This window comes from Meles meles, chromosome 15 (assembly GCF_922984935.1).
Source record: "Meles meles chromosome 15, mMelMel3.1 paternal haplotype, whole genome shotgun sequence".
NCBI classification, from domain to species: Eukaryota; Metazoa; Chordata; class Mammalia; order Carnivora; family Mustelidae; genus Meles; species Meles meles.
Window position 1 is genome coordinate 61,543,937 of NC_060080.1, and position 25,297 is coordinate 61,569,233.

Consider the following 25,297-nt stretch of genomic DNA (forward strand, 5'->3'; position numbering starts at 1 on the left):
GTTTTCATTTCTACATTCTAATTACTCTTGTTTTCTTGCAGGCTTCACAGATTTCTTTTTGAAGATTGTTTTGGCTTTTAGAACTCCTTGCCATTCCCTATGAATTTGAGGATTGGCTTTTCCGTTTTCCATTTTCCAGAAAGGCTCTTAGAATTTTGAAGGGATTTTGTTGACTCTATAGATCTCTTTTGGGTAGTATTAACATACTAACCATGTTAAGTCTTCCTATCCATGAACATGGATGTCTTCCCATTTATTGAAACCTTAATTTCCTTGAGCAGTGTCTCGTAGTTTTCAATATACAAGTATTTCACATCCTTTTTTTTTTAAGATTTTATTTCAAGATTTTATTTATTTATTTGAGAGAAAGAGAATATGAGTGGGGGTATGAACAAAGGGGGAGGGAGAGAAGCAGACTCCTTGCTGAGCATGGAGCCCGACATAGGGCTCAATCCTGAGGATCATGCCTTGAGCGGTAGTCACATGGTTAACCAACTGAGCCACTCAGTCTCCCCTTGCCTCTTGTCAGATTAATTTTTAAGTACAGTTAATTCTTGAATAACACAGGTTTGAACTCCCTAGGTCCACATACATACAGATTTTTTTTTTTTAAGAAATACGGTATAGTACTGTATGTATATTTTCTCAACAAATTTCTTAACATTTCCTTTATTATAAAAGTATGGTATATATTATATAGAAACAAAAAATTTGTGTTAACTATTTATGTTATAGGTATTCTGGTTTAGATTATTGATTTATATTCTTGGTTAGACTTAACAGTCAGCCGTAGGCTGTAATAGTTATGTTTTTGGAAGTCAGGGTTATATCCAGTTTTTTGACTGCACAGGGGATCTGTGAGTCTCTTGTAGAACACATAGAGTTGTATCATGTTTTTAAAATTCTTTCTACCAATCTCTGTCTTTGATTGCAGAGTTTAAGCCATTTATGTGTGTGTGTATATATGTTTATATATGTATTTATTTTTTGTTAAAAATTTTGTTTTCAGAGAGAGAGTGCATGCATGAATTGGGGGGAGGGGCAGAGGGAGAGGGGCAAACAGATTCTTTGTTAAGCACATGGCTTGACATGGGGCTTGATCTCACGACCCTGAGATTGTGACCTGAGTCGACATCAAGAGTTGGATGCCTAACCGACTGAGCGACCCAGGTACTCCTAAAACATTTATATTTAAAGTAATTCCTCAAAGATGATTTACTTCTGCCATTTTCCTATATCTTTTGTATATGTCTTACAGTGTTTTTGTCCGTTGTTTCTGTTATGGCCTTTTATTTTTGTTTGGAGTTTGGATTTCCTTTCTCATTTCTTTTTTTTGTATATTCTATAGATAATTTGTGCTTAACATGGAAATTACATTTAACATCTTAAGACTTTTACTGTCTAATTTGAATTTGTCAACTTAAATAGTATGCAAAAATTATACTCCTGTATAGCTCCTTCTCATTTTTGTTATTCATACAACAGATTTCAGCTTAATATATTGTGTGCCCAGTTATATAGATTAATAATAATTCTTAGGGTGCCTGGTTGGCTCAGTCATTAAGCATTTGCCTTCAGCTCAGGTCCTGATGGTCCTGGAATTGAGCCGAGTTCTCTGCTCAGTGGGAGGCCTGCTTCCTCCTCTCCCACTCCCCTGCTTGTGTTCCCTCTCTTGCTATGTCTGTCTCTGTCAAATTAAAAAAAAAAACAAAACTTAAAAAAAAAATAGTTCTTTTGCCTTTGTGAAATCATACAGCAGATAAAAGGAGGAGTTACAAATGAAAGTGATACTAGCTTTTAATTGCCTATGTATTTATCAGAGGTCTTTAGTCACTGTTTTGATTCTTTTCATTTCATTCTGAAGGACTTCCTTTAGCATTTCTGGCAGGGCAGGTCTAGTTGTAGTGAATTCCTTTAGCTTTTATTTATCTGGGAATGTATTAATTCCTTCCTCATAAGGAGAGTTTTTCCTGTTACACAATTCTCAATGGAAAGTTTTTTTTCTTTCAGCCTTTGAGTATATCATACTTCCTCTGGTTCCCAAGGTTTTTGTTTTTGTTTTATTTTAAGAAGATTTTATTTGTTTATTTTTCACTGAGAGCACAAGCAGAGGGAAAGCAGGCTCCCCACTGAGCAAGGAGCCCAATGAGGGACTCGATCCCAGGATCCCAAGGTTTTTGATTAGAAATTGGCTGATACTCTTACTGAAAATCCCTTGTGGGTTGCTTATCTCTGTTTTCAGGATTATTTTACCATCTTTGGCTGTTAACGGTTCGATTATAATAAGGTTGGTCTTAGGGCTCCTTGACTTTATCCTAATTGGATTTGTAGATTCATGTCTTCCAAAGTTGAAAGTTTTCAGCCATTTTTTCTTCATCTTTACTTTGTATACCTTTCTCTTCTGGGATTCCTATGAGTGTGTTGGTAGGTTTGATGGTTCCCACAAGTCCCTTAGAATCCATTTGCTTTTCTTTATTATTTCTTTACTGTTCCTTAAACTCAGTAATTTCAGTTTCCATAATTTCAAGTTTGCTCTTTTCTTCTGCTTACTCAGATATGCTGCTGAACCTTACCTACTGTATTTTCATTCTAGTTCTTTTACTTCTCAGTTTCTGATTTCTTTTTTTTTTTTTTTAAGATTTTATTTATTTGACAGAGATCACAAGTAGGCAGAGAGGCAGGCAGAGAGAGAGAGGAGGAAGCAGGCTCCCCGCTGAGCAGAGAGCCCGATGTGGGACTCGATCCCAGGACCCTGGGATCATGACCTGAGCTGAAGGCAGAGGCTTTAACCCACTGAGCCACCCAGGTGCCCCCTCAGCTTCTGATCTCTTACAGCTCCTTTTTAGAATTTGTTTTTTGATGATTGTCTCATTTTGGTCAGGCACTGTTTTCCTACGTTTGTCCTTTTCTTCCTTTAAGTCTTGGATCATTTTTTTTTTTAAAGATTTTATTTATTTATAAAATCTTTAAAAGATCACAAGTAGGCGGAGAGGCAGGCAGAGAGGAGGCAGCAGGCTCCCCGCTGAGCAGAGAGCCTGATGTGGGGCTCGATCCCAGGACTCTGGGATTATGATCTGAGCTGAAATTTTATTTATTTATAAAATCTTTAAAAGATCACAAGTAGGCGGAGAGGCAGGCAGAGAGGAGGCAGCAGGCTCCCCGCTGAGCAGAGAGCCTGATGTGGGGCTCGATCCCAGGACTCTGGGATTATGATCTGAGCTGAAGGCAGAGGCTTTAACCCACTGAGCCACCCAGGTGCCCCTAAGTCTTGGAGCATCTTTAAGATAACTGTTTTATGATTGTTGAGAGAGCCTGATAAATGGGCTTCCTTAGGTATATTTCCATTGATTTATTTTTCATTTCAGTGGGCCACACTTTACTCTTCCTTCTTATACCTTGTTTGTGTATATGTTTTAATTGGGTTGAAATAATGGCAGCCTGACTCTTGTGTCTTCTTATCATTCAAAGGTAGCAGTCTGCAGTTGGAATGGAGAAATTTTGGACACATTTATTAGGAGGACAATATTATCATTTTTTTCAAGTTGTAATTTAAAATCCAGTTAGTTAACATACAGTGTAGTATTAGTTTCAGGTGTACAGGTTAGTGATTTAACACTTCCATACAATACCTGGTGCTCATCACAAGCACTGTCCTTAATCCCCATCAACTATTTAACCCATCCCCCCCCATCTGCCACCCAGGTGCCCCTGAAGTGCTGTAATTTAAAAATTTTTTAATCTTTATTTTCTGAATTTGCTTTCATGCTGTACAACTCGATAAGAGCTTTATATTTTCATAGGATTATAGGATTACATAATTATCTCTCAAGGGTTTTGTCATTTAAAAACAGTAAGGTATTTGATTATGAAAATTGAATCTGTTATGGAAATTCTATTGATCATAGTGACAGCAAGTCAGAAATTTATTCCATATTGTGTATTTGTTACATTCTAATTAGGAAGAGTATAATAGTTACTTGTTTGCAAACAGCAAAGGTATAAACTGTTAGTATAATCTCTGCTGTTAATCAGTGTTGTATTAAAACTAACATTCTTGGGACGTCTGGGTGGCTCAGTTGGTAAGCGGCTGCCTTCGGCTCAGGTCATGATCCCAGCGTCCTGGGATTGAGTCCCACATCGGGCTCCTTGCTCGGCAGGGAGCTTGCTTCTCCCTCGGCCTCTGCCTGCCACTATGTCTGCCTGTGCTTGCTCTCTCGCTCACTCTCTCTGACAAATAAATAAATCTTTAAAAAATATATTAAAAAAAAAAACTAACATTCTTAGTTAAGACCTATAAAAACAATAAATTGTAATTGATAATTTACTTATCCTTCATCTCAAATGATGTAAATAGTTTATAAAAAGTCACCGATTATGGAGGAATTTCTCCAGTTATTTTATTACTTTTATTTCATCTTCTGTTTCAAATTTCAGTTGTGCATATTTACCCTAATAGGGGATATAGCAGAAGAGATTTCATATGATTCATGCCTGAAAAATATAGAAGTTAGTGTTTTAGAATAGAAAAATGTACATTTTCTGTTATGAGTTTTTATGTATAGGAGAGAAGTTGGATACCTCGGGTTTTTACCTTTGGAACCCTCAATTTGGTAATTACTAAACTTCGTTGTGTATCTTGATTTCATAGTTTGTAGCTTCATGACTACAAAAGACATTTACATCTCGTTGTAATATTTAATAGTCACATCTTTGTAAATGTTATACTTTCCCTCATATTTGTTACTCTAATTAGTATAAGAAAGGAGACTGTTTCTAGGTTTATTACCATGTAGACCTTTATTTTAAGGGAGTTACTATTGCGTACCTTAGTAAAATGAACATGTTATACGGATACTTCATAACCATTAATATGAGAAATATAGTATAATTTAAATAATACTTTGGTTTTCTCTTATCATTGGAATTTATTATATTTGTAATGGCTTATGTTTTAATATACTATTTAACTTGTTTTTACTTTAATGATATGTATATAAATTTAATTGGAATCTTCTTTATACTTGGATTCCAGAAACTGTTTTTATTGTGGGCTTCCCTCTTGTGGTTGGAAAAGTAATCTTGTGGTTGGTTTGAATAAGATAAAGTTACGCTTTTTTTTTTTTTTTTAAAGTTATGCTTAAGTGGAATTTTACTCTCACATTTTATGTACTGCCATTTATGACATTTGGTAATTAGCATTTTCGCAACATATTAAAATATAAATTACTGTTTCAGCTACTTTCCTTTTAACTGTGGAACTTTCGGCATCAGGTTATTTATTTATGTAATGTAATTATTTTTGATTATTGTCTCTACTTTTATTTTCTAGTTGAAACATTGTAGTCGGTATATACATGACTTATTTCCTTCACTCATCAAGAATTTGGATCCAGTACCACTTAGACATCTCCTTAATTTGGTCTCAGCTCTTGAGCCAAGTGTTCATACTGAGCAGGTAAAATGTTCAAACCATGATGTCAGGTTTTTTGTTTGTTTGTTTGTTTGTTTTAAGTGAAATTTATTTGCCATTCAGGTAACTTAATTTGTAGGTTATTACTAGCATTTCATTTAGGCAAAAGGATATTAAATTTGTTATGAAATGTTAATATCAGCGTCTTTTTTTTTTTTTAAAGACATTGTACTTGGCATCGATGTTAATTAAAGCATTATGGAATAATGCACTAGCAGCTAAGGCTCAGCTGTCTAAACAGAGTTCTTTTGCATCTTTATTAAATACTAATCTTCCCATTGGAAATAAGAAAGGTTAGTAACCTGTAATGTATTTTTTAAAGTCAGTTTTTTTAAACTTTATCATTCTAATTTGAAGTAGTTTCTATTCAGTATTAACTTCAAAATAAATTTGAGATGGGAGCTATAGTGTTTGTGAAAGGGTTAATAAATTGGGGTTAGCTAATTTTCTGGTTTACCTTTCAAGTAAAGAACAGTAATGAAGTTGCAGTAGTTATTAGAATTTTCTCTCATTAGTGTATTTCCTTGGGCTCGGGGGAGGCAACTATTTCATAACAGCTTTGGAGCTTTTGGTTAGAAAACAAACAACATGCTTTGTTTTAGAAATAATTTTGAGAGCAGAATATGATGGTGCAGTATCTCTGTGTGTTTTCTAATTCAAAAGTTGTCTATCACTTTAGATGTTTTATGTGTGCTTTTATATGTGTAACTTCACAGGGCTTTCTAAAACGTTACCAACTTTGCCCCATTTTTGTCTCCTGGCATCATATACTAGGCTTTTCTTAGGATTTTCTAGTCAGACACCCACAACTATTACTGTAGGTGTTAGGGACGTCAATTATTTCAGGTTTCTCTGCCTGTACCTTATTGATTATGCAGTAATAATAAGAGCAATTGATAATCCATTCCAAAGAAGCTCAGTCACTTAGAAAAACCCTCCTCTTTTTTCATTTTCCTTCAGAGGAAGAAGAGCTCAGAAGAGCAGCTCCATCACCTTGTAAGTTGAGCCTTAGAAATGCATGGCAAGATGACGTGTAGTTTAGATTTCATGATCATCTAGAGTTAATTTTATATATATTTGTTTCAAAGCCATGAAATTTTTCTTGAGCAGATATAAACCCTTAACTGGTTTTCCATCTTACTTTCAGTCGAGGTCATGTTTATCCTCTTTAGAAATAATTGGCAAATGTTAATGATTTCCAGATTATATTTTTGGCTATTTAGAGTAAAGCTTTTGTAAATAAAAGAATCAAAGGATTATGTCATTATGCTAAATATATGTTAATACAAATTAGGAGTAAAAACAAAAAAAATCTATTTAATAATAGGGTCACCTGCAGCTAGTCCTCAAAGCAGTGATAACAGTGATACCCATCAGAGTGGAGGCAGTGACATTGAAATGGATGAGCAGCTTATTAATAGAACGAAACATGTGCAACAACGACTTTCAGACACAGAGGTATGAAAACAGTTTTCCTCCACTTTAACAAGATTTTTGGATTTTGGGGTTTCTGCCATGTATATCCTTTGAACTGGGAATATAAACATGATTCATGTTCAGGCCTTTCCTGTAAATAGTTATTATTGAGATTATTTAAAATTTTGTGTGTGTTTTTAATTCTTTTTATATTGTTTAAAGGAATATGTCAAGATTGTGGCAGCCTTTTAAAAAGTACAGTGTGTTAATGTCCGTTACTTTCTTCTTGCTAGTTTAAAAATTTACTTAAATCTGCTTTTTTTCTCAATACAGGAATCCATGCAGGGAAGTTCTGATGAAACTGCCAACAGTGGTGAAGATGGAAGCAGTGGTCCTGGTAGCAGTAGTGGGCACAGTGATGGATCTAGCAATGAGGTGAATTCTAGCCATGCAAGCCAGTCAGCTGGGAGCCCTGGCAGTGAGGTACAGTCAGAAGACATTGCAGATATTGAAGCCCTTAAAGAAGAAGATGAAGATGATGATCATGGTCATAATCCTCCTAAAAGCAGTTGTGGTACAGATCTTCGGAACAGAAAGTTAGAAAGTCAAGCAGGCATTTGTTTAGGGGATTCTCAAGGCCCATCAGAAAGAAGTGGGACAAGCAATGGAACAGGAAAGGACCTGGTTTTTAACACTGAGACAATGCCTTCAGTAGATAATCGTATACGAATGCTAGATGCCTGTTCACACTCTGAAGACCCAGAACATGATATTTCAGGGGAAATGAATGCTGCTCATATAGCACAAGCATCTCAGGAATCTTGTATTACACGCACTGGGGACTTTCTTGGGGAGACTATTGGGAATGAATTATTTAATTGTCGGCAGTTTATTGGTCCACAGCATCACCACCACCACCACCACCACCATCACCACCATGATGGGTAAGTTTCCTCAAAAAAATAGATTATATTGGAGCGCTCGGCTGGCTCGGTTGGTAGAGCCCCAAAAAAGAGCTTATATTTCCTTTAGGGAAGCAGTTACTGCTTGTATTCATTCAATTGCAATATATTCTAGATTAGTGTTGATAGGAGTATAATGTAAATTGAAATGCATGCTACAAGCATGCCGTTGTTAATTTGCTTCTGAGCACATTTTAAAAGGCAAAATGGAATAGACATTAATTTTCATTATAAATTTTATTTAAATCAGTAATTTCTAAAATCTCTCCACATGTAATCAGTGTAAAAACAGATATTTTTCTTTTGTAATAAGGCTTCAGTATTCTGTGTATATTTTACATTTGCATCTCTGTTTAGACCAGCTACTTTTTAGTGTGTGCAATGACCACATGTGGCTAGTGGCTATCATATTGGACAACACAGATCTAGATCTTCAGCTACATGTAAAATTCCTAAAAGCAGATAAAAGATTGCTTGCGGAAGCTTCTGTTAAAGTATGATAATAAAAAGGGAAATTTTACACACATCCTAATTTTAGGGTATTAGTAAGGACAAAGCCTCAGCATAAAGCTTTTTGATTGTATGTGAAATATACTTGTAATTAAAAGTAAGTGATTCTGTTACTAGGTATTACAGATATTGGGCAGAGTACTTAATTTTTCTGTCATTTTTTTCATTTATAAAAAAGGAACAACAGTACTTACCTTTTGGGCTTCAGTGTAAATGTTTTATGGGTCGATGTGATTGGCACATAACAAGAGTTCAATAAATGTTAGCTACTATTTATTACTGTCATTATAAGTAGTAATATTTGAACTGATGATAAAATATAAATACGTGGTTTATCCGGATGAGTTTTTTTAGACCCGATGATTTGCCAGGCTTTTCAGAAATCAGTATGCGTGTTTGGAAGAACTACATATATGTATGTGTGTGTCTGTCTATGTGTATATATATATGAAATAGAAAATAGACTAGCAATGTATATATTACTGCTTATTTTCTTTGCCATTATTTCTTATTACTAAGATGTGAGTTAGATGCTGTCTCAATCTTGTCAGTATTGACATTTTGGGTCAGATAATTCTGTGTTTTGAATTTACAGCTGTCTCAATCTTGTCATGTGAGTTAGATGCTGTCTCAATCTTGTCAGTATTGACATTTTGGGTCAGATAATTCTGTGTTTTGAATTTACAGCTGTGTGAATGAATTGTAGGATGTTTAGCATCATCTCTAGTCTCTCTCTCTAGATGCTAGTAGTATCTCCCAAGTTGTAATAACCAAAAATATCTCTAAAAACGTTTTCTAGTGTTCCCCCCTGGGGACCAGAGTCACCTGTGATTGAGAACCAGTGGTTTAATAGTCTGATATTATATATAAACAAAATTCAAAGTTCTTCCCAGGACAACTCATAAGGAAGACAAAGCAATTAGTTTGTAAAACTGAGGTGAAATATATTCATTTTGGCACATTGCAGTTCCTTAAGTTTTTGTACCCACAGCAGTTCCCTACTTCACAAGACCTGGAATGATTTAATTTTTCCGTTTTGACACTATTCATATTCTCTGTGTATGGTACCACTTGTGAATCTCTAAATCCTGACCTTTTCTCCTTTAATGTTATTTTTCATCTTTTTTGTTTGCCATCCTTAAAGTGCCTGGTATGATATGTTTCATAAGTGAGTGCTGAGGTACCTGGATGGCTCAGTGTGTTGGGCATCCAACTTTTGACTTGAGCTTGGGTTATGATTTCAGAGTTGTGAGGATCAAGCCTGGTGTTGGGCTTTGGGCTCAGTGGGGTCTGCCGGAGATTCTCTCTCTCCCCTGCTCTGCCCAACCTTCTGCTTGCGCACACTTGTGCTCCCTCAAAGAAATCGGGGGGGGGGGGGGAGGAAGGCGAGGCTTAGTGCTTACGCACAAGCAGGGGGAGCGGTAGAGGAAGAGGGAGAAGCTGGCTGTCTGTTGAGCAGGAAGCCCAATGCGGGCCTTGATCCCAGAACCCGGGAGTCATGTCCTGAGCTGAAGGCAGATGCTTAACCGCTGAGCCAACTGGGTGCCCCAATAGGTGCTTATTGTTTTAACAGGTGTTCGTATTGTATAAAATTCTCCTGGTTAATAACCACATTTAGATTGCAGCCTTAAATTGAAGTATTTTCCTGGTAGTAATCTCATTCAATCCCATAGTTGTATGAATAAATGTAAATCAATTTTAAGGTTTTACATTGTGATTTGAGTTGATGAAGTAATTATGTAATGGTTAGTTTACTGATCTTCTCTAAAGTTTCTCTTTGAGTTTGTTTTAGTGAAGTGTGTTGACGGGTCAGCCAATATGTGGGTATACTATATAATTAATATACAGTACTTATAAGTGTGGGCTTTTAGTTTTCATAAAGCTCACAATATTCCATATAGTTACAAAACAAATATAGATTTGTTCTTGACTGTGATGTAACTTGTGCCTGAATAGTTTGAGAATTTTTGTGATTCCCAGAGTATGTTTAACTTGGTCCTCTCCTCTGTGTTATAGGCATATGGTTGATGATATGTTAAGTGCAGATGATGTCAGTTGCAGTAGCTCCCAGGTCAGTGCAAAATCAGAAAAAAATATGGCTGATTTTGATGGTGAAGAATCTGGGTGTGAAGAGGAACTTGTTCAGATTAATTCACATGCAGAGCTAACATCTCATCTCCAACAACATCTTCCCAATTTAGCATCTATTTACCATGAACATCTTAGTCAAGGTAAGATTCTGTAGTAAGTAAAATACATTACTTGCTTAAATAGAGGAACAATTTATATTCTTAAAAGAATTCAACATTTAGTGTTATGATACATAAATAGTTTTGCCAGAGAACTTTCATATGGTTAGTTTTCATTCCTAGGGAATGAAATTATTATGAATACTTAATCATGAGTATAAAAGTTGCATTTCCATCAAGAGATATTTAGCTAGGAAAGGGAATATATAATAATATATGTAAAACTATAACGTGATTTAGAAAATAAATGGCTGTATTAAGTGTATTTAGAAATTTTGAGAGCTAAATTGAGATTTCACAAGGTCATGCATTGTATGAGTCCATTTATGTAAAATGTCTAGCATGGTCAAATTTGTGGAGAATAGAAAATGGATTAGTCGTTGCATGTGGCTAGGGAGGGTTGGGGGAAAATAAGAGGAGAGGTAACTGCTAAAGGGCAAGGTGTTCCATCTGGAGTGAAGGTGTTCCATCTGGAGTGATGATCGTTCTAAGCACTTCACATCAATCTAAAAAAAAGTCATAGGATATGACCATACTTGGAAGAATGGAGGTTAGAAGAGTTAATAATAGAAGGAGGAGGAGAGGGAGACAAATTAGGAGGGAAATACAGTTTTAGATTAGCAATTTAAAGGTCTAGCCTCCTGAAACTAATAGAACATTGTGTGTCAGTATACTTACAAAAAAAAAAAAAGTGGTATATACATTAAAATAATTAAAGGTCCAACCTCATACTTTTTAAAGGTTTTTTTAAGGTATTATAAGCATGAGCTAGCTTAGGAAATGGGTTTTGGGATGTCAGCACATTACAGACTAAGTAAAACTGATGGGTTAGGTTTATGTAAAGAGCCATGATCAAATTTGGACATATAACTTGTGGACTTTGGCAGCAACTTACTAATTTCAAATGTTACTTGTGCATAATATAGGTAAGGGCACCTTGACTCTTTTTTTTTTTTTTTTTTTTTTTTTTATTGTTACTGTGGTGTTTTGGAGAAATGAATAGGTTAAGATTGAGGTCATTTGAATTTTATACTATATTTACTAAATTTTCACCATTCTTTTTTTATTGTTTTTTTTTTCCTGTTATTTAGTATTATATGTATTTTTTAGTATATGAAGTTAGAAATGAGCAGAATTATTACATAATAATATTAACGCTCTCCAAGTCTACCTTGTATTGCTGTGTATTTAATACTGCAAAGAACTGTTTCAATAGAGTGAAACAAACAATTCACTTTAAAAATGGGCAGGGGGTTCCTGGGGGTTTAGTCAGTTGAATGTCTGAGTTGGTTTCACTCACTTCATGATCTCAGGCTTGTGAGATCAAGCCCCATGTTGGGCTCTGTGGAATCTGCTTTAAGATTCTTTCCCCTGTCCCTCTCTCTACTCCTGCATGTGCTCACTCTCCTTTTTTCAAATAAATAAAATCTTTAAATAAAAATTGACAAATAGAATTTTGTATAGTTAAAAGAAGATACCAGAAAATGGTTAGCAAATACATAAAAATGATGCTTCGTATCTCTAGTTAACCTGGGAAATGCAAATTAATGCCACAGTACAATACTACTACACACCTACGCGAATGTGTAAAATTAGAAACTAATCATATTAAATGATACTTAAGATGTAGAGCAACTAGAACTCTCCGTTGCTGTTGAGGAGTATGAAATAATATAGCCAGTTTGGAGAACTATTTTACAAGTTTCTTGTAAAGTTGAACTTGTATCCCTCCATATGACCCAGCAATTCATGTTCTCAGTATTTACCTAAGAAATGAAAGCATATATAAACAAAAAGATTTGTACATTGAATGTTCATACCTGTTTCACTCGTAAGAGCCTCAAATGAGATTAACTGGTAGATTAGCAAATTATAGTATATTCACATAGTATACTACTTACTCATCAGTAAAAAGGAAAGAACTACTAATACATGCAGCACAGTGGGTGAATATAAAAAAAAAATCTTTCAAAAAAAAAAATCTTTCTAAGCAAATGAAGCTAAAAAGGAGTAGTACATACTGTGTATCACTTATATGTAGTTTTGGAATGTTCAAAAGTAATTTATAATGGATGAAATCTGCTTAATGATTACTGAAGATTTGGTTATGGGAAATGATTATAAAAGGTCACAAGGAAACTTTTTGGGGTGCTGTAAATGTTCTGTGTCTTGCTTATGTGTTTATATTTTAATAAAATTAATTAAAAAATAAATACCAAAACAAAACCCCCAAAAGGTAAGCCAAAATCTGGGAGAAATATTTACAAATTGTTTATCTAATAAAGGCCTTGAATTCAGAATATATAAGAACTTTTGCCACTCAGTAGTAATTTAGCAAATAATGTATACAAATGACTGATAGCACCTGAAAAGAGGGTAAACATCATTAGTCACTTGGGAGCTGCGAATTTAAAAACCTTAATGAGATTCTAGTGTGCACCTATTAGAATGGCTAAAATTAAAAAGTGCAAACCATGCCCATGTGATGTGGGGATGTGGAGGAACAGTAACTGGTATTCTAATCGACTACTGGTGGGCATATAAAATGGCATAACCATTTTGGAAACCTGTCTGGTAATTTTTTCAAATGTTAAACACACATTTACCTTGTGAATCACCAACTTCAGATTACCAAAGAGAGAGGGAAGCATGTATCCATACAGAGACTTGTTATGCAGACATTTATGGCAGCATTATTCATATTAGCCAGAGACTAGAAACTCCCAAGTCTGTTAACTGTTGGATATATTGAAATGAAGTATATCCACATAGTAGAATATTATTTTGTAATTAAAACACACTAGTGATACGTGCTTTGACATGGATATACCTCAAAAATTTTGCTTAAGTGAACAAAATCAGACATAAGACTGTACATATATTGTGATTCCATTTACATAAAATTTCTAGATAATGCTAATTTATGGGGTTGGAAAAATGGATTAGGGCTGAGGAGTGGGATAGGAATTAATTGTAATTAGGTATGAGAGAATGTTGTAGGGTGGTGAAATGTTTTAAACCTTATGGTGATGGTTGCACAATTCTTATTTTAGTGAAGTCAAGGTATATGTACCATTCAGTAGGGAAATTTAATTGTTGTTTAAAAAGACAAGCATTTTTCCTTAGGAAAGCTAATGAGAATTTATTTAGCCTGGTGCTTGGACTCTGAATTATTATATTAGAATCTTTGATTGTTATGGGTAAATCATCTCCAGTAAATTTTTTTTAATATAGAGGTATAAAATACTATATAGAGGGTAATTTAGAAGAACGTTCCTTGGCTATAGAATTATTTCAAGAAAATTATCTTTATGCTTCATTTGGGTTTCAAACATTTATATACTGTCTCTTGACATGCAAAAAACAACTATACTTTTAGAAATTAGTGAAGAGACCATGAGAGGAAAGCTTTTTCCTTAACTTCGGTGTAATCAGACTGAAATAACACTGTGCCATTGACAAAGCAACTGTTGTGTTAACCTCATATTGTTTTTATACTTAGGATTTGTTCATGTTATGAATGCTGTAATTCACAATTTCTGCCTATTGAATTCCTCTAGAATGTGTTATATTTTGCCCTTTCAGGACCTGCGGTTCATAAACATCAATTCAACAGTAATGCTGTGACAGACATTAATTTGGATAACGTTTGCAAGAAAGGGAACACTTTGTTGTGGGATATAGTCCAAGATGATGATGCAGTAAGTTAGCTAATAGAGCAAAAAGATGACAAAATTACAACAAAATGCAATCAGGATAAACAGTAACTTTATATGTATACTTTTTTTGTAGGTTAATCTTTCTGAAGGATTAATAAATGAAGCAGAGAAACTTCTCTGTTCCTTAGTATGTTGGTTTACGGATAGACAGATTCGAATGAGATTCATTGAAGGTTGCCTTGAAAATTTAGGAAATAACAGGTAAATAAGAATTTAAAAATTTTTAATGTAATAGTCAGGGTTCGTTTTGTATATTCTTTACTGAGTAGGTGTTGGTGGATTCATAGCATGTAATGTACCATTATTAGCCCCCCCCCCTTTTTTTTAAGTAAGTGTGGCTTTCATATTAGGTTTGAAGATTTTTAATTCATAAGATTTTTTTTTTTTTTTTAAATCGGTCAGTCTTGCTTTTTCAGCACGTGGTCCCTCTTGATTAGATACCCAATAGAAACAAAGTTATAATACTCTTCATTTTTTCTGGGAACATAGTGGTAACTGCTGTGTCTTCAAATTAGTTAAATGTTCTTTAACTGTATCATATATTAAAGAACCTAAATAAGATAAACTAAGTTAAACTTAAGTTGAAGTATAAATATTTTGATAATGGTATTGTTCTTCTAAGTGAATTGATCTTTGGTGTCTTGACTTCTGTAGTGCATAAAGAGTTAGGTTAGTGGCGGTTTCTAGTTTGATTTCCACCGTGTATTTATATACTTTTACTGCATCTGAGATGATTACCGCAAATTTGTTGATTTTCAGGCCTCTTCCATTGGCTTTGGAAATGCCATTCTCTGATATAGTGAATTCAGTTACTAATTGAATCTGTTGTACTATTTTGTAGTCATATAATGTTTTCAGGTTACCTCTGCCTAAGACTGATATAAATGTTTAATTTTACTGAATATTTAAGTGCTTTAAACTATTTTTTTACTCAGTTAAATTAGAAAAAGTATGTGTGGTATTTTCTGCTTTGGGTCTTTTGTGGGCTATGTAATTTGAACAATCACAATAGAAAAATTGCTTCTTCATACAGGTATAAGAAACCACTAATAGACCTCTGTTAGTGGATCAGTTGCAACATTTGGCATATATTCTTTAAAAGGAATGCTTTTAATAGCTAGATGATAATTCATCATTTATGTAGGTATTACAGCAGTTGATTTTAAAGTGTCTTTTAGAAGTCTTTGTGAAACACCGAAGCTTTTTTTTTTTTTTTTTTTTTAAGATTTTATTTATTTATTTGAGAGGAGAGAGAGAACATGAGACGGGAAACGGTCAGAGGGAGAAGCAGACTCCCCATGGAGCTGGGAGCCTGAGGGGGACTTGATCCCAGGACTTTGGGATCAAGACCTGAGCTGAAGGCCGTATGCTTAACCAACTGAGCCACTCAGGCACTCTGAAACACTGAAGTTTTTTAAAGTGATTGTATCAATTTATATTTCCCATATGTGTGTCTGTATGTATACCCTATGGCCCAGTAATTCCACTGCTAAGTATGTGTGTTACAGAAATACATCCAGGTGATGGCCAAAAGGCACGTTCAAGAATGTTCGTAGCAGCACTATTGAAAATAACTAGAGTTTCTGTATAGCTGTGCAAATGCCAAAAAAGAGTAGAAAGGAAAATTGTGGATTGTTTGTTGAATGAAGTTACAGCAGTAACATTGAATGAATTATGGAATAGTGTGGATGAAACTCACAAACATAATGTTGAGTGAAAGAAGCCAGATATAAGAGAATATATCACTATTATTCCATTTATGTGAAGTTTACAAAGAGAAAAATGTATTTAGTCATCAGGATAATTTTTACTGTTCGGTTATTAGTGACTGGAGAAAGGGACACAATGAAGGACAGAAGTATGTTGGTAATAATTTATTTCTTGAGTGAGTGCTGGTTGTTACAGGTATATTCACCTTCTGATATTTTCAGTTGTTAGATTTATACATGTTTTTCTATGTGTACTCCTGTAAAACTATGTGAAAGATAAAATATCATGCAGCCTTTAAAGAGCTCCTTTTTAAAAAGATTATACAATGATATGGGCATGTACTTGTAGGCCTGTCTGTTAAAAAGATTGCAAGCAATATGTGAGCTGTAGTAAAATGGTTTTTTTCTGAAAGGATTGAATTATTTTTTTCTTCTTTATGCTTTTCTATTCCTAGTTTTTCTGTAATGAACATATCTTTCTCTTAAAAGTAGGGAGACTAGGGGTGCCTGGGTGGCTCATCTGGTTAAGTGACTGCCTTCGGCTCAAATCATGATCCTGGAGTCCCAGGATCAAATCCCCCATCAGGCTCCCTGCTTAGCAGAGAGTCTTCTTCTCTCTCTGACCCTCTCCCCTCTCATGTTCTTTCTCTCTCTCATTTTTTCTCAAATAAATAAATAAAATCTTTTTTAGAAAAAAGTAGGGAAACTTTAAAGGGACAAAAGGAAAAGTCTGTGTGTAAAATGGAAAATTGTCAATCTGGGTTTTTTTTTTTATTAAGCTTTAATTTGTTCACTTTCAAATTACTTGAAGATGAAACATTTTGTTTGTTCAAGTCAGTTTCTGTATCCTACTATAGTTAAAGTTTTATGAAGTATGTAGTAAACATTATTGTGTTGAAGCTAATTTTACATTCAAACGACTCTTGATATGGTTGCTATATCATGCTAGTTTTGTAGTGAATGACAGTCATATATGATAATTAGAGCACAGTGGTATTTTTCAGTATAGGAAGTATGCAGCACATCTGGTGTATACCAGCTGAACTTACCAAAGTTACGCACGTCGAAAAAAAGTTTTGTGCATCATTAGTCTGGGTTTCCTGAAAACCAGTGAATCATGCCCCGCCCTCGCCCCCGAGGCAATGTCAGCCAACGTATTTTTGGTTGTCACTCTAATGAATAAGATTGGAGGTATGATTACAGGCCGGGGATGCTTCCAAATACCCATCAGTGCAGAGGATTGCCCCTCCATAACAAAGGATTACTTGGCTAAAAATGTCAGTAGTGACCTCAGAGTTTTAGAAATCCCATCCAAAACACAAGAATCTTTTCTCAAATCTTGCCCCCTGAGTTTATCGTCAGAAAGAAATGTTGCGCAAGGATGCTAATATTAATAGAAAAGCACTTCCTTATGTTGAAACTAATGGGCCACCTGCAACCTTAACTCATTTAGCATTTTCCTGACATTTGACAGAAGAACACAGAAGTCTACTTCCAAATGATGTCAGTTTTTTATGTACTTAGGGAGGTTTTAGCTTTTTATTTTCTCTCTGCTAACTTACAAGTTTTCTTTGCAGTACTTTTATTTGCCATGGTTTATAGATCTCTCAGCATTTTTTGTTTTTCCTTTTCTGTGGTCATATTCCAATTTATTTGATAAAAGGAACTTAGCTTTTATGGAACAGTAATGTAGGCTTATTCTCAGGAAGCATGGCGATCTGAAAAAGAAAAAAGTCTACTACAAATTGCCCATAATTCTCTCATTTAAATAGAACCATTGCAAACACTTTCTAAAAATGTCTTTGTAGTCTCTGTGATATGCATCGTGTGTTTAGCCTCAGGCAGATTATTTTATAGGGCACATAATGACATTTTGAGTGCAGGAAGTTAAAAGTTATAGAAACACATAGTAGACTGGTTTGCAGAATGTTTTCACAAAGTGAAAGCATGAGGCAGACAGTAGCTCCCACAGTGAAGAGTCCACTACTTTTCAGCTTGATATGAGGTAAGATTGCTGTTCACTTGGTAGGTTGGAAGTGGGGGTTGGGTTGTAATCAGCCCTTTTGGTATTTTGTTTACTGGAAGGCAGGTCCATATCCTGTGCTTAGGTATTTTCTAAGTTTCTATCCCCCTCCAAGAATTGAATTGAGACTGGAAATCTATCCTCTGTGCTATTTTTTTCTGTTCTTGATCCTCTGTAGGTACTTAAACACATGCTTAAAGTTTTTCCCTTTGTGTACAAAAGATTTCTTGAGTAAAATGGTCATGTGTCAGGGGTCCTGTTTTATATAAGTAGAGGTTTAAATTATTATTAAGAAATGCATGGTCTATATGCTACTTTTGTTTTCCTCTTTTAAAGACTATATTATGTATAGCATTTCATGTCAACTTTCAGAATACTAAAATTTATGATGACTAAGTAGCATTTTATAGAACACACCAGTCTTTAGATATGGAGTCCAGGATTAGGGAAAATCATTCAGACATGATTTTCTGAATAAGACCAGCAAATGTGTTCATTTTGTGAAGGCAGCATAACATTTCATTGGCAATACCACAGGAATACCACACTGTTGCCTAGATTGAAGCAAGGAGGGCAGTTTAGGGTAATAACACTTTTATTAAGTCTAAAATTAGTCTTTTGTTACTCTGGATCATTGAACTTTTTTATCCTAAACACAGTTGCCTATGATTGTGTTTTGTTATTTGAAACTTTCACCCTTAGAAGAAATTGTGAAAGGTAGGTTTGAATATAATGACCCCCCTTTTTTAATACTGAGTTTTCTAAGCATATCAGCGATCAAAACTTTGGGCAAAAAAGTTGATATGTTAGTATAACATCTTGTAGTCATTACAGGAGAAATTCTACAACATAATTTTAAGAATAAGTTAGTAGATCTTGTGATGTTTCCTTTAACACTGAAGTATAAATTATTATCACCAAACAAATTATCTTACCCATTTTGTATCTGTGTTACTAATTTGCAGTCTATAATCTGTACTTTATATCATTTTTCCTTTTAAATTTGTCAGTTTAAGTAAAAAGTTACAGTATTTTGGGTTCACTACTAGTATTTAGAATTCACTTTGAATGTGGATTTGGTCATTTCTTACAAACATTTTGTATGTTTGAATTTTTTAAAGAAAAATGGAATTTTTCTGATAACCTAATGGACTTTTAAAGAAATGTTTTTCTATAAAATATAATCATTCCCTGATAACTCAGTGTTTATATTATAAATTGTGGCAAAAAGGATTCCTTTTCCAGTAGGAGTAGATGAAAGATGAGTCTCATTTCTACATTTGTATTCTTGGTTATTCTAGTACATGAACCACACCATTATACGTTCATTTCAACCAATATCCACTCATCACCTAGTTTCCTATTATGTATTGTCAAGCAGCATTACATTTTATAAAATGAAAACAGTTTATTGTGGAAAATTTAGAAAGTAAGTTTAAACAATTTAGACCTTTAACACCATTGACTATAAGAGATAATAAGATTTTCAGAAAATAACAACTATTGTACACTATAAGACTTGTCATAGTATCTTCTTAACATTAGATATATCTCTTTCTAGTCTTTGTTTCTTTGTATTTTATTTTTTAAAGATTTTATTTTTTTTGAGAGAGAGAACAAGGTGGCTGTGGGGGTGGGCGAGGGCAGAGGGAGAGGTACAAGCAGACTCCCTGCTGAGCAGGGAGCTCGACATGGGTTAGATCCCAGGACCCTGGGATCATGACCTGAGCTGAAGGCAGATGCTTAACCTACTGAGCCACCCAGGTGTCCCTGTTTCTTTGTATTTTAAAACCACTGTTAAAATAATTTTGAAATTTGCTTTCGTGATTTTAGATGTAGTTTTTCTATATTTTTTCTTTGTGATATACTGTATTGATTTTATGTTTGTAAAGCATTAGATCAAATTAATATATATTTTACATTCTATTTTTTTATGTCTTAATTTTTAGGAAAAACTCCACTAATGTTTCTGAAATATTGTCAAGAGATTTGATTTGATTTGATTTTTTACAGGGTGGGGGAGGCCCATGGAGAGGGCGAGAGAGAATCTTAAGCAGGCTTCATGCCCAAAGTGGGATCCTATGCAGGGCTTGATCTCACAACCCTGATATCATGTCCTGAGCTAAAATTAAGATTTGGTTGCTTAATCAACTGAGCCACCCAGGTGCCCCTTGACAGGAGATTTTAGATAAAGAATCTACAGTTGATTCCCCCTGATTCTCATAGTCCATTTTCCTAAGCATCAGCAATGTATACCTTCTTGAAAAAAACTGACAATTTTAATATTAAAAAATATACTTAAATATTTAAATTTTTAAAAAAAGATTTACTTATTTTGGGGAGAGGAAGAGGGGCAGAGGGCAGAATCTCAAGCAGACTTGCTGCTGTGTGCAGAGCCCTAGATCTCATGACCTTGAGATCATGACCTGAGCCAAAGTCAAGAGGCAGACATTTAATCGACTGGACCACCAAAGCGCCCCCAAATTTAAATGTTTTTAAATATTTAAAGAATATTTATTAGGCACTTACTGTTTCTATGATTTAACTGTTACTCCTTAATCTGTACCAATGTGGTTTTGGTCTTCTAGCATTCTATTAACATGCTGTGTCTTTTGTCATCTGGTGGTATTTTTTTTCTGCCCTCATCCTTCGTGACTATATTAGCATTTTACACTGTTGTTCTTCCTCCTTTCTTGAAAATCTTGCCTTTAAGTTCTTTATTAGATCATTATTTAAGCTAATATATATTCATTTTGCACCATATGCAGTGCTTTTTAATTAATATGATTGCCTTCATCTTCATCAAGCACATTCTAGGGTAGATGCATTAAGGGATTATTCATTAGGTGATGATGAATGAAGAAAAATTGGGAAGGAATCATGAATAAAGTGGAAGAGTGTTATTTAATATAGAATTGTCAGGGTCATCCTTGTTGACATTTGAGAAGACCTGAGTAAAGTATGGGAAGGAGTTCTGCATAGAGATGTTTAGATAAAGAGCATTTCAAGTAGAGGCAGTAACAAAGTTCTGAGGCAGGAGTGTGCTTGTATGTTTGTGTGGTGGGAAAAGTAAAGAGAAAAATAGGAAGGAAGTTTTAGTTAGACTGATAAGAGGAATTGGGAGCACATAGGGCTTTGTAGTCCAACTTAATGTAAAGAGATAATGCATTTCTCCAACTTTTTTATTCAGAAACAGGAAGTTTTCTTTTCTCTTTAATTTTTCCTACCTGATATTTACAGTGCAGCTGTATGTTCTGATTTTCCTGGTACTCTTCTCAAAAATAGGCATTTTGGGGGACTTGTATACCTTATTTTACTCTTTCTAAAAATTTTTTCATGAAGCAATATAGTTTACTTAAAAGAATTCACTACCTCATTAGAGTTTGTCTTCCTTCTTTCTAGTCTCATGCAGTCAACCTCCTTGCCTACCAATACTTTTGGGATGTGTACGTCTCTGTCTTCCCTATACCACCCCCCCCATCCCCATGCCTGCCAAGATAGGTATACTCAGATCTACTTGAAGTTGCAGAGTGATTTCTCACTCCTTTTTTGGTCCTTCATTCTTGAAGTGTATGGTGTGCTTCCATTATTAAAGTGGCTTATACTGAAGTGATTTTCAACTTGGATGCAGCTCATATTAAGTGAGAATTGGGGAGAAAGGGATAATTTGTGTAGTTTGAAAAATGTTCTCTATATTATTGCTGCTCAGAATGTGGCCACAAACCAGCAGTTTGAGTATCATTTGTGAGCTAGTTAGAAAAATTTCTTAACTCAGACATGGCAGTCAGAATTTACGTTTGAACAAAATTTACCCAAGTGAATAAAGTGCACATTAAACTTTGAGAAGCTCTGTTCTAGATAACATACTTAATAAACTGCTTGTCCCTATTTTCCTTGATTAAATCCTCAAGCACCGACAACTTAGTTTTTTTTCTATGGAAGTTCTTTATCTTTAAATGTTCTTCATTTGTTTTTGTACTTACATACTTATAGTGTATTTTACTTTAAAAATCTTGGATTGGGATTTTAAAACTTGGGTTTCTTACCCCACTGTATAAAATAAATTTAAACTTTAAGGAAAAAATTTTCAGTGTTTATGTAAGAAATATATTTATACTGTGAAGTTCATTAAAATCCTTTTGCACCTAAGATTTTTAAATAGCTGAATTTCTGTCAAATGCTAGAATTAGTAATAGTAACTATAATTATTTTATTCTATAAATACCTGTTTTTGCTGTTTCAGATCAGTAGTAATTTCACTTCGCCTTCTTCCAAAACTATTTGGTACTTTTCAGCAGTTTGGGAGCAGTTATGATACACATTGGATTACAATGTAAGTAAATAAACAGAAGTGTTCATTTTAAAGACTTTTTAATAATCATAGTTATAGAACAGTTTTGAATGACTTACTAGGTTTTATTTTGCACCAGGCATATTTGCGTTTTGTATGGTTTAAATGTTTTCTTAGATTTTTTGGCATGCTCTTTGCCATTTAGCCCATGGAGATTTTATCAACATCAGTAGAAAAATCTGACTTCTGTATTCTTTGTAGCTTAAGAAAAATATAGTAGCAAGTAGTGCTCTAATTTTAGGGTGAAGATTTGTAGTATATCCACCACAATAAAGGATTCCTGAAAAAGATAACACACTAAAATAAACAGTCTAGGATGTTTTTAATTTTTTCCATTACTAGAAATTGGTTTGTAGACATTATGTCATGTTAGGGATAATCTTGACACTAACCTATTACTACTTTACATTTACAGAGAACTTAAGATTAATTTGTAAGAATGTGTTGTTTGCTTTAATCAAATAGACTCTTGGAGGGATTTTAGAGACATTTAGATTTTAGGAAAAATGAGACCTATTGAAGGATTCATTTTTTGAAGTCAGATAAGATGGCTTTTTACCTAATACATTCTCACATCTAACATTAGCTGTTACGAGCACTTGTTTACTTTCAAAATGGGTATCATTTAGAAAAATTCTTAACAAGACTTCACAGTAATTCTAAATGGGTAAAGTTAGCTCTCAGTTATAGCTCTTGCTGGTTGTTTGTTCCTTTAAAGGGGATCTATTTAACCTGAACCTCTATTTAAAAAAAAATTATCTTAGTCTCTTGTTATTACGATGAGAACAAGTCGTTGAGATACTAAACAGGGATAGGGAAAAGTATTTAGCGTCCTTTAGGTATAAGTAGAATGTGAGTCCAGTTTCGTTTACTTTTCAAATAGTTTTTAAATGGTTGAATGACAGAATTCTAAGGTATTAAGAGATTTACTTGTAGCTAATTTGGACAAACTGGAGACATACTGTAGCCATTTGAGGAGGTTTATATTAAGGAATAACAGAGTAATGTCTTATACAAGTGGCCCCCTCTTTGTGGTCAGTTACTTATCAAGTACTTGAACCTAAGTATATTGAGTTGAGATCCTTAAATTAAATGTAAATGAGATCAGTTAATAGCAGTTTGCAGGGTTTCCTACCTGAGACTGCTATGCTAAATCTCAAGTAGATCAATTAAAGGAACGCTGAGCTCCTATGGTTAGTTGGCAGCAATAATGACAAAAACTTTGTGGATCTATTATGTGCAGTAGCACTCAACCTTTGGTACTAATTATCTCTTAAATTCTTATGGCCCATATCTTAAAATTAGAAATTGCTACTGCTTATCCTCTTAGTAGATATTCAGGTAACCAGCACACAGACTTTAAAAGGTCAGGTTACTTGCCCAAAGCCATGCTGCATTTATATTGGGACTGGTTTCAAACATAAATGTGCGTTACTGGCACCTTCAATAATGATTGTCAAAGTGAGAGTAGCATACTTTGAAAAGAGCGAGTGCTATAGCATGATATAAATTACATCAGAAGTTTTGGAATTTCAGTACTCTTCTACATTTTAATAGATGTATTAGTAGTACCTATTATGTGGAATAGATGATATTAGTCATGAATGTTACAATCCCTGAAATCCCCGATTGTATGTTTATAGGTTATTTTGGAGCCTGATACCTGATTTTTTTTTTTAAACAAATAATCCACAGTAAAAAAGAAAAATAACTTAGTATGTTCATATTGTATGTGTATTATATGCTAGGTACTCTGCTAAATTGAACTAAATAATGACCAAGGCACAGTCCATCCTTATATGGACTGTATCATACTGTTTTTAATATTAACTCGTATTAGTCATTTATAACTAGCTCTTGCCAGATATTTTATCCTCTTCACAGAGATAGAGTGTTTTGATATTAAATAGTGATACTTTAAATTCAAAAAATTAAGACATATTGCTTTATATCTTTCACAATTCAAATAGAAATTGTAAAATTTTGGCAATTAGAAGGTTTTGCATTTGAACAATTTTTAGATCTGCATTTTTTTTCTTGTCCTAGAGTAGAATTATTTTCTTGCTCTATGCCTTTAAAAGTATTTTTTCTTTCATTTGGGCCAGGTGGGCAGAAAAAGAACTGAACATGATGAAGCTTTTCTTTGATAATTTGGTATATTATATTCAAGCTGTAAGAGAAGGAAGACAGAAACATGCACTGTAAGTACCTTAACTAGGTTAATTATGTTTAAGTGTTGATTGTCTTTCCTTCCAGTGTTTCTATTCCTTTTCTTTAATATAGTAAATAAATGTGATGACAACTTTAGTTGTAAAAATTTTAAGAGAAAGAAATGCTCTTTTAAGTTGGAGAATTTTATAAAGTTATTTTTATAATTTTTAACCTTAAGGAAATGTAGGTTATGTAACTTTTTGGGGTTGGTTAACTTTCACTGTTGAGTTCTGTTCAAAGTCATTGTTTTCAGGAATCAATTTTAGAAATCATCAATACCCTGTTTTACTCTGTTAAGGCATTGATTCTGAAATTTTGAAATATTTCATCATTTAGTGACTATGGATAAGAATTGGTAGAAATAGATTAGTGGTATAGCTGTGTTCAGTGCTTCTTGTAGGGAAAATTGGCTGTCTAGAGGGAAATATGTAAAATTCAGGTTTCTGTTTTTTAGTCAGTTGGTGGGACTGATGGGCCAGGTTGGGAAAATCCAGCTTACTGTGTATCAGCTAGCCTTAGTATTTATTGAGAAAATAATCCTGTAGACGACTTCTACATAGATGAATACTGAGCACACTAAGTGTTCAAAAAAGTGATAGACCTTTAAGGCATACTTCCTTCCAAAAATGAATTATTTTTCTCCACAAATCAGTTTTATCTCCAGATTTTACTATGTC

General features: G+C 34.1%; 1 protein-coding gene across 5 annotated transcripts in view; it reads left to right on the forward strand.

Moving 5' to 3' along the window:
- The window catches only part of USP34 (ubiquitin specific peptidase 34), a 233,901-nt gene that overhangs the window by 91,093 nt on the left and 117,511 nt on the right, over positions 1 to 25,297 (forward strand). For 4 of the 5 annotated variants that reach the window (XR_006815060.1, XM_045979050.1, XM_045979054.1 and 1 more), the window contains exons 11-20: positions 5,330 to 5,455; positions 5,634 to 5,763; positions 6,431 to 6,466; positions 6,798 to 6,928; positions 7,220 to 7,830; positions 10,375 to 10,589; positions 14,193 to 14,308; positions 14,400 to 14,527; positions 22,302 to 22,391; positions 24,515 to 24,610. Coding sequence is in view for 4 of the 5 variants with exons in the window: in XM_045979050.1 (XP_045835006.1) it covers positions 5,330 to 5,455; positions 5,634 to 5,763; positions 6,431 to 6,466; positions 6,798 to 6,928; positions 7,220 to 7,830; positions 10,375 to 10,589; positions 14,193 to 14,308; positions 14,400 to 14,527; positions 22,302 to 22,391; positions 24,515 to 24,610 (1,679 nt within the window). In the remaining variant the exon portion in view is untranslated. The remainder of the gene's footprint in view (positions 1 to 5,329; positions 5,456 to 5,633; positions 5,764 to 6,430; positions 6,467 to 6,797; positions 6,929 to 7,219; positions 7,831 to 10,374; positions 10,590 to 14,192; positions 14,309 to 14,399; positions 14,528 to 22,301; positions 22,392 to 24,514; positions 24,611 to 25,297) is intronic. The other variant, XM_045979052.1, reaches the window with a different exon arrangement.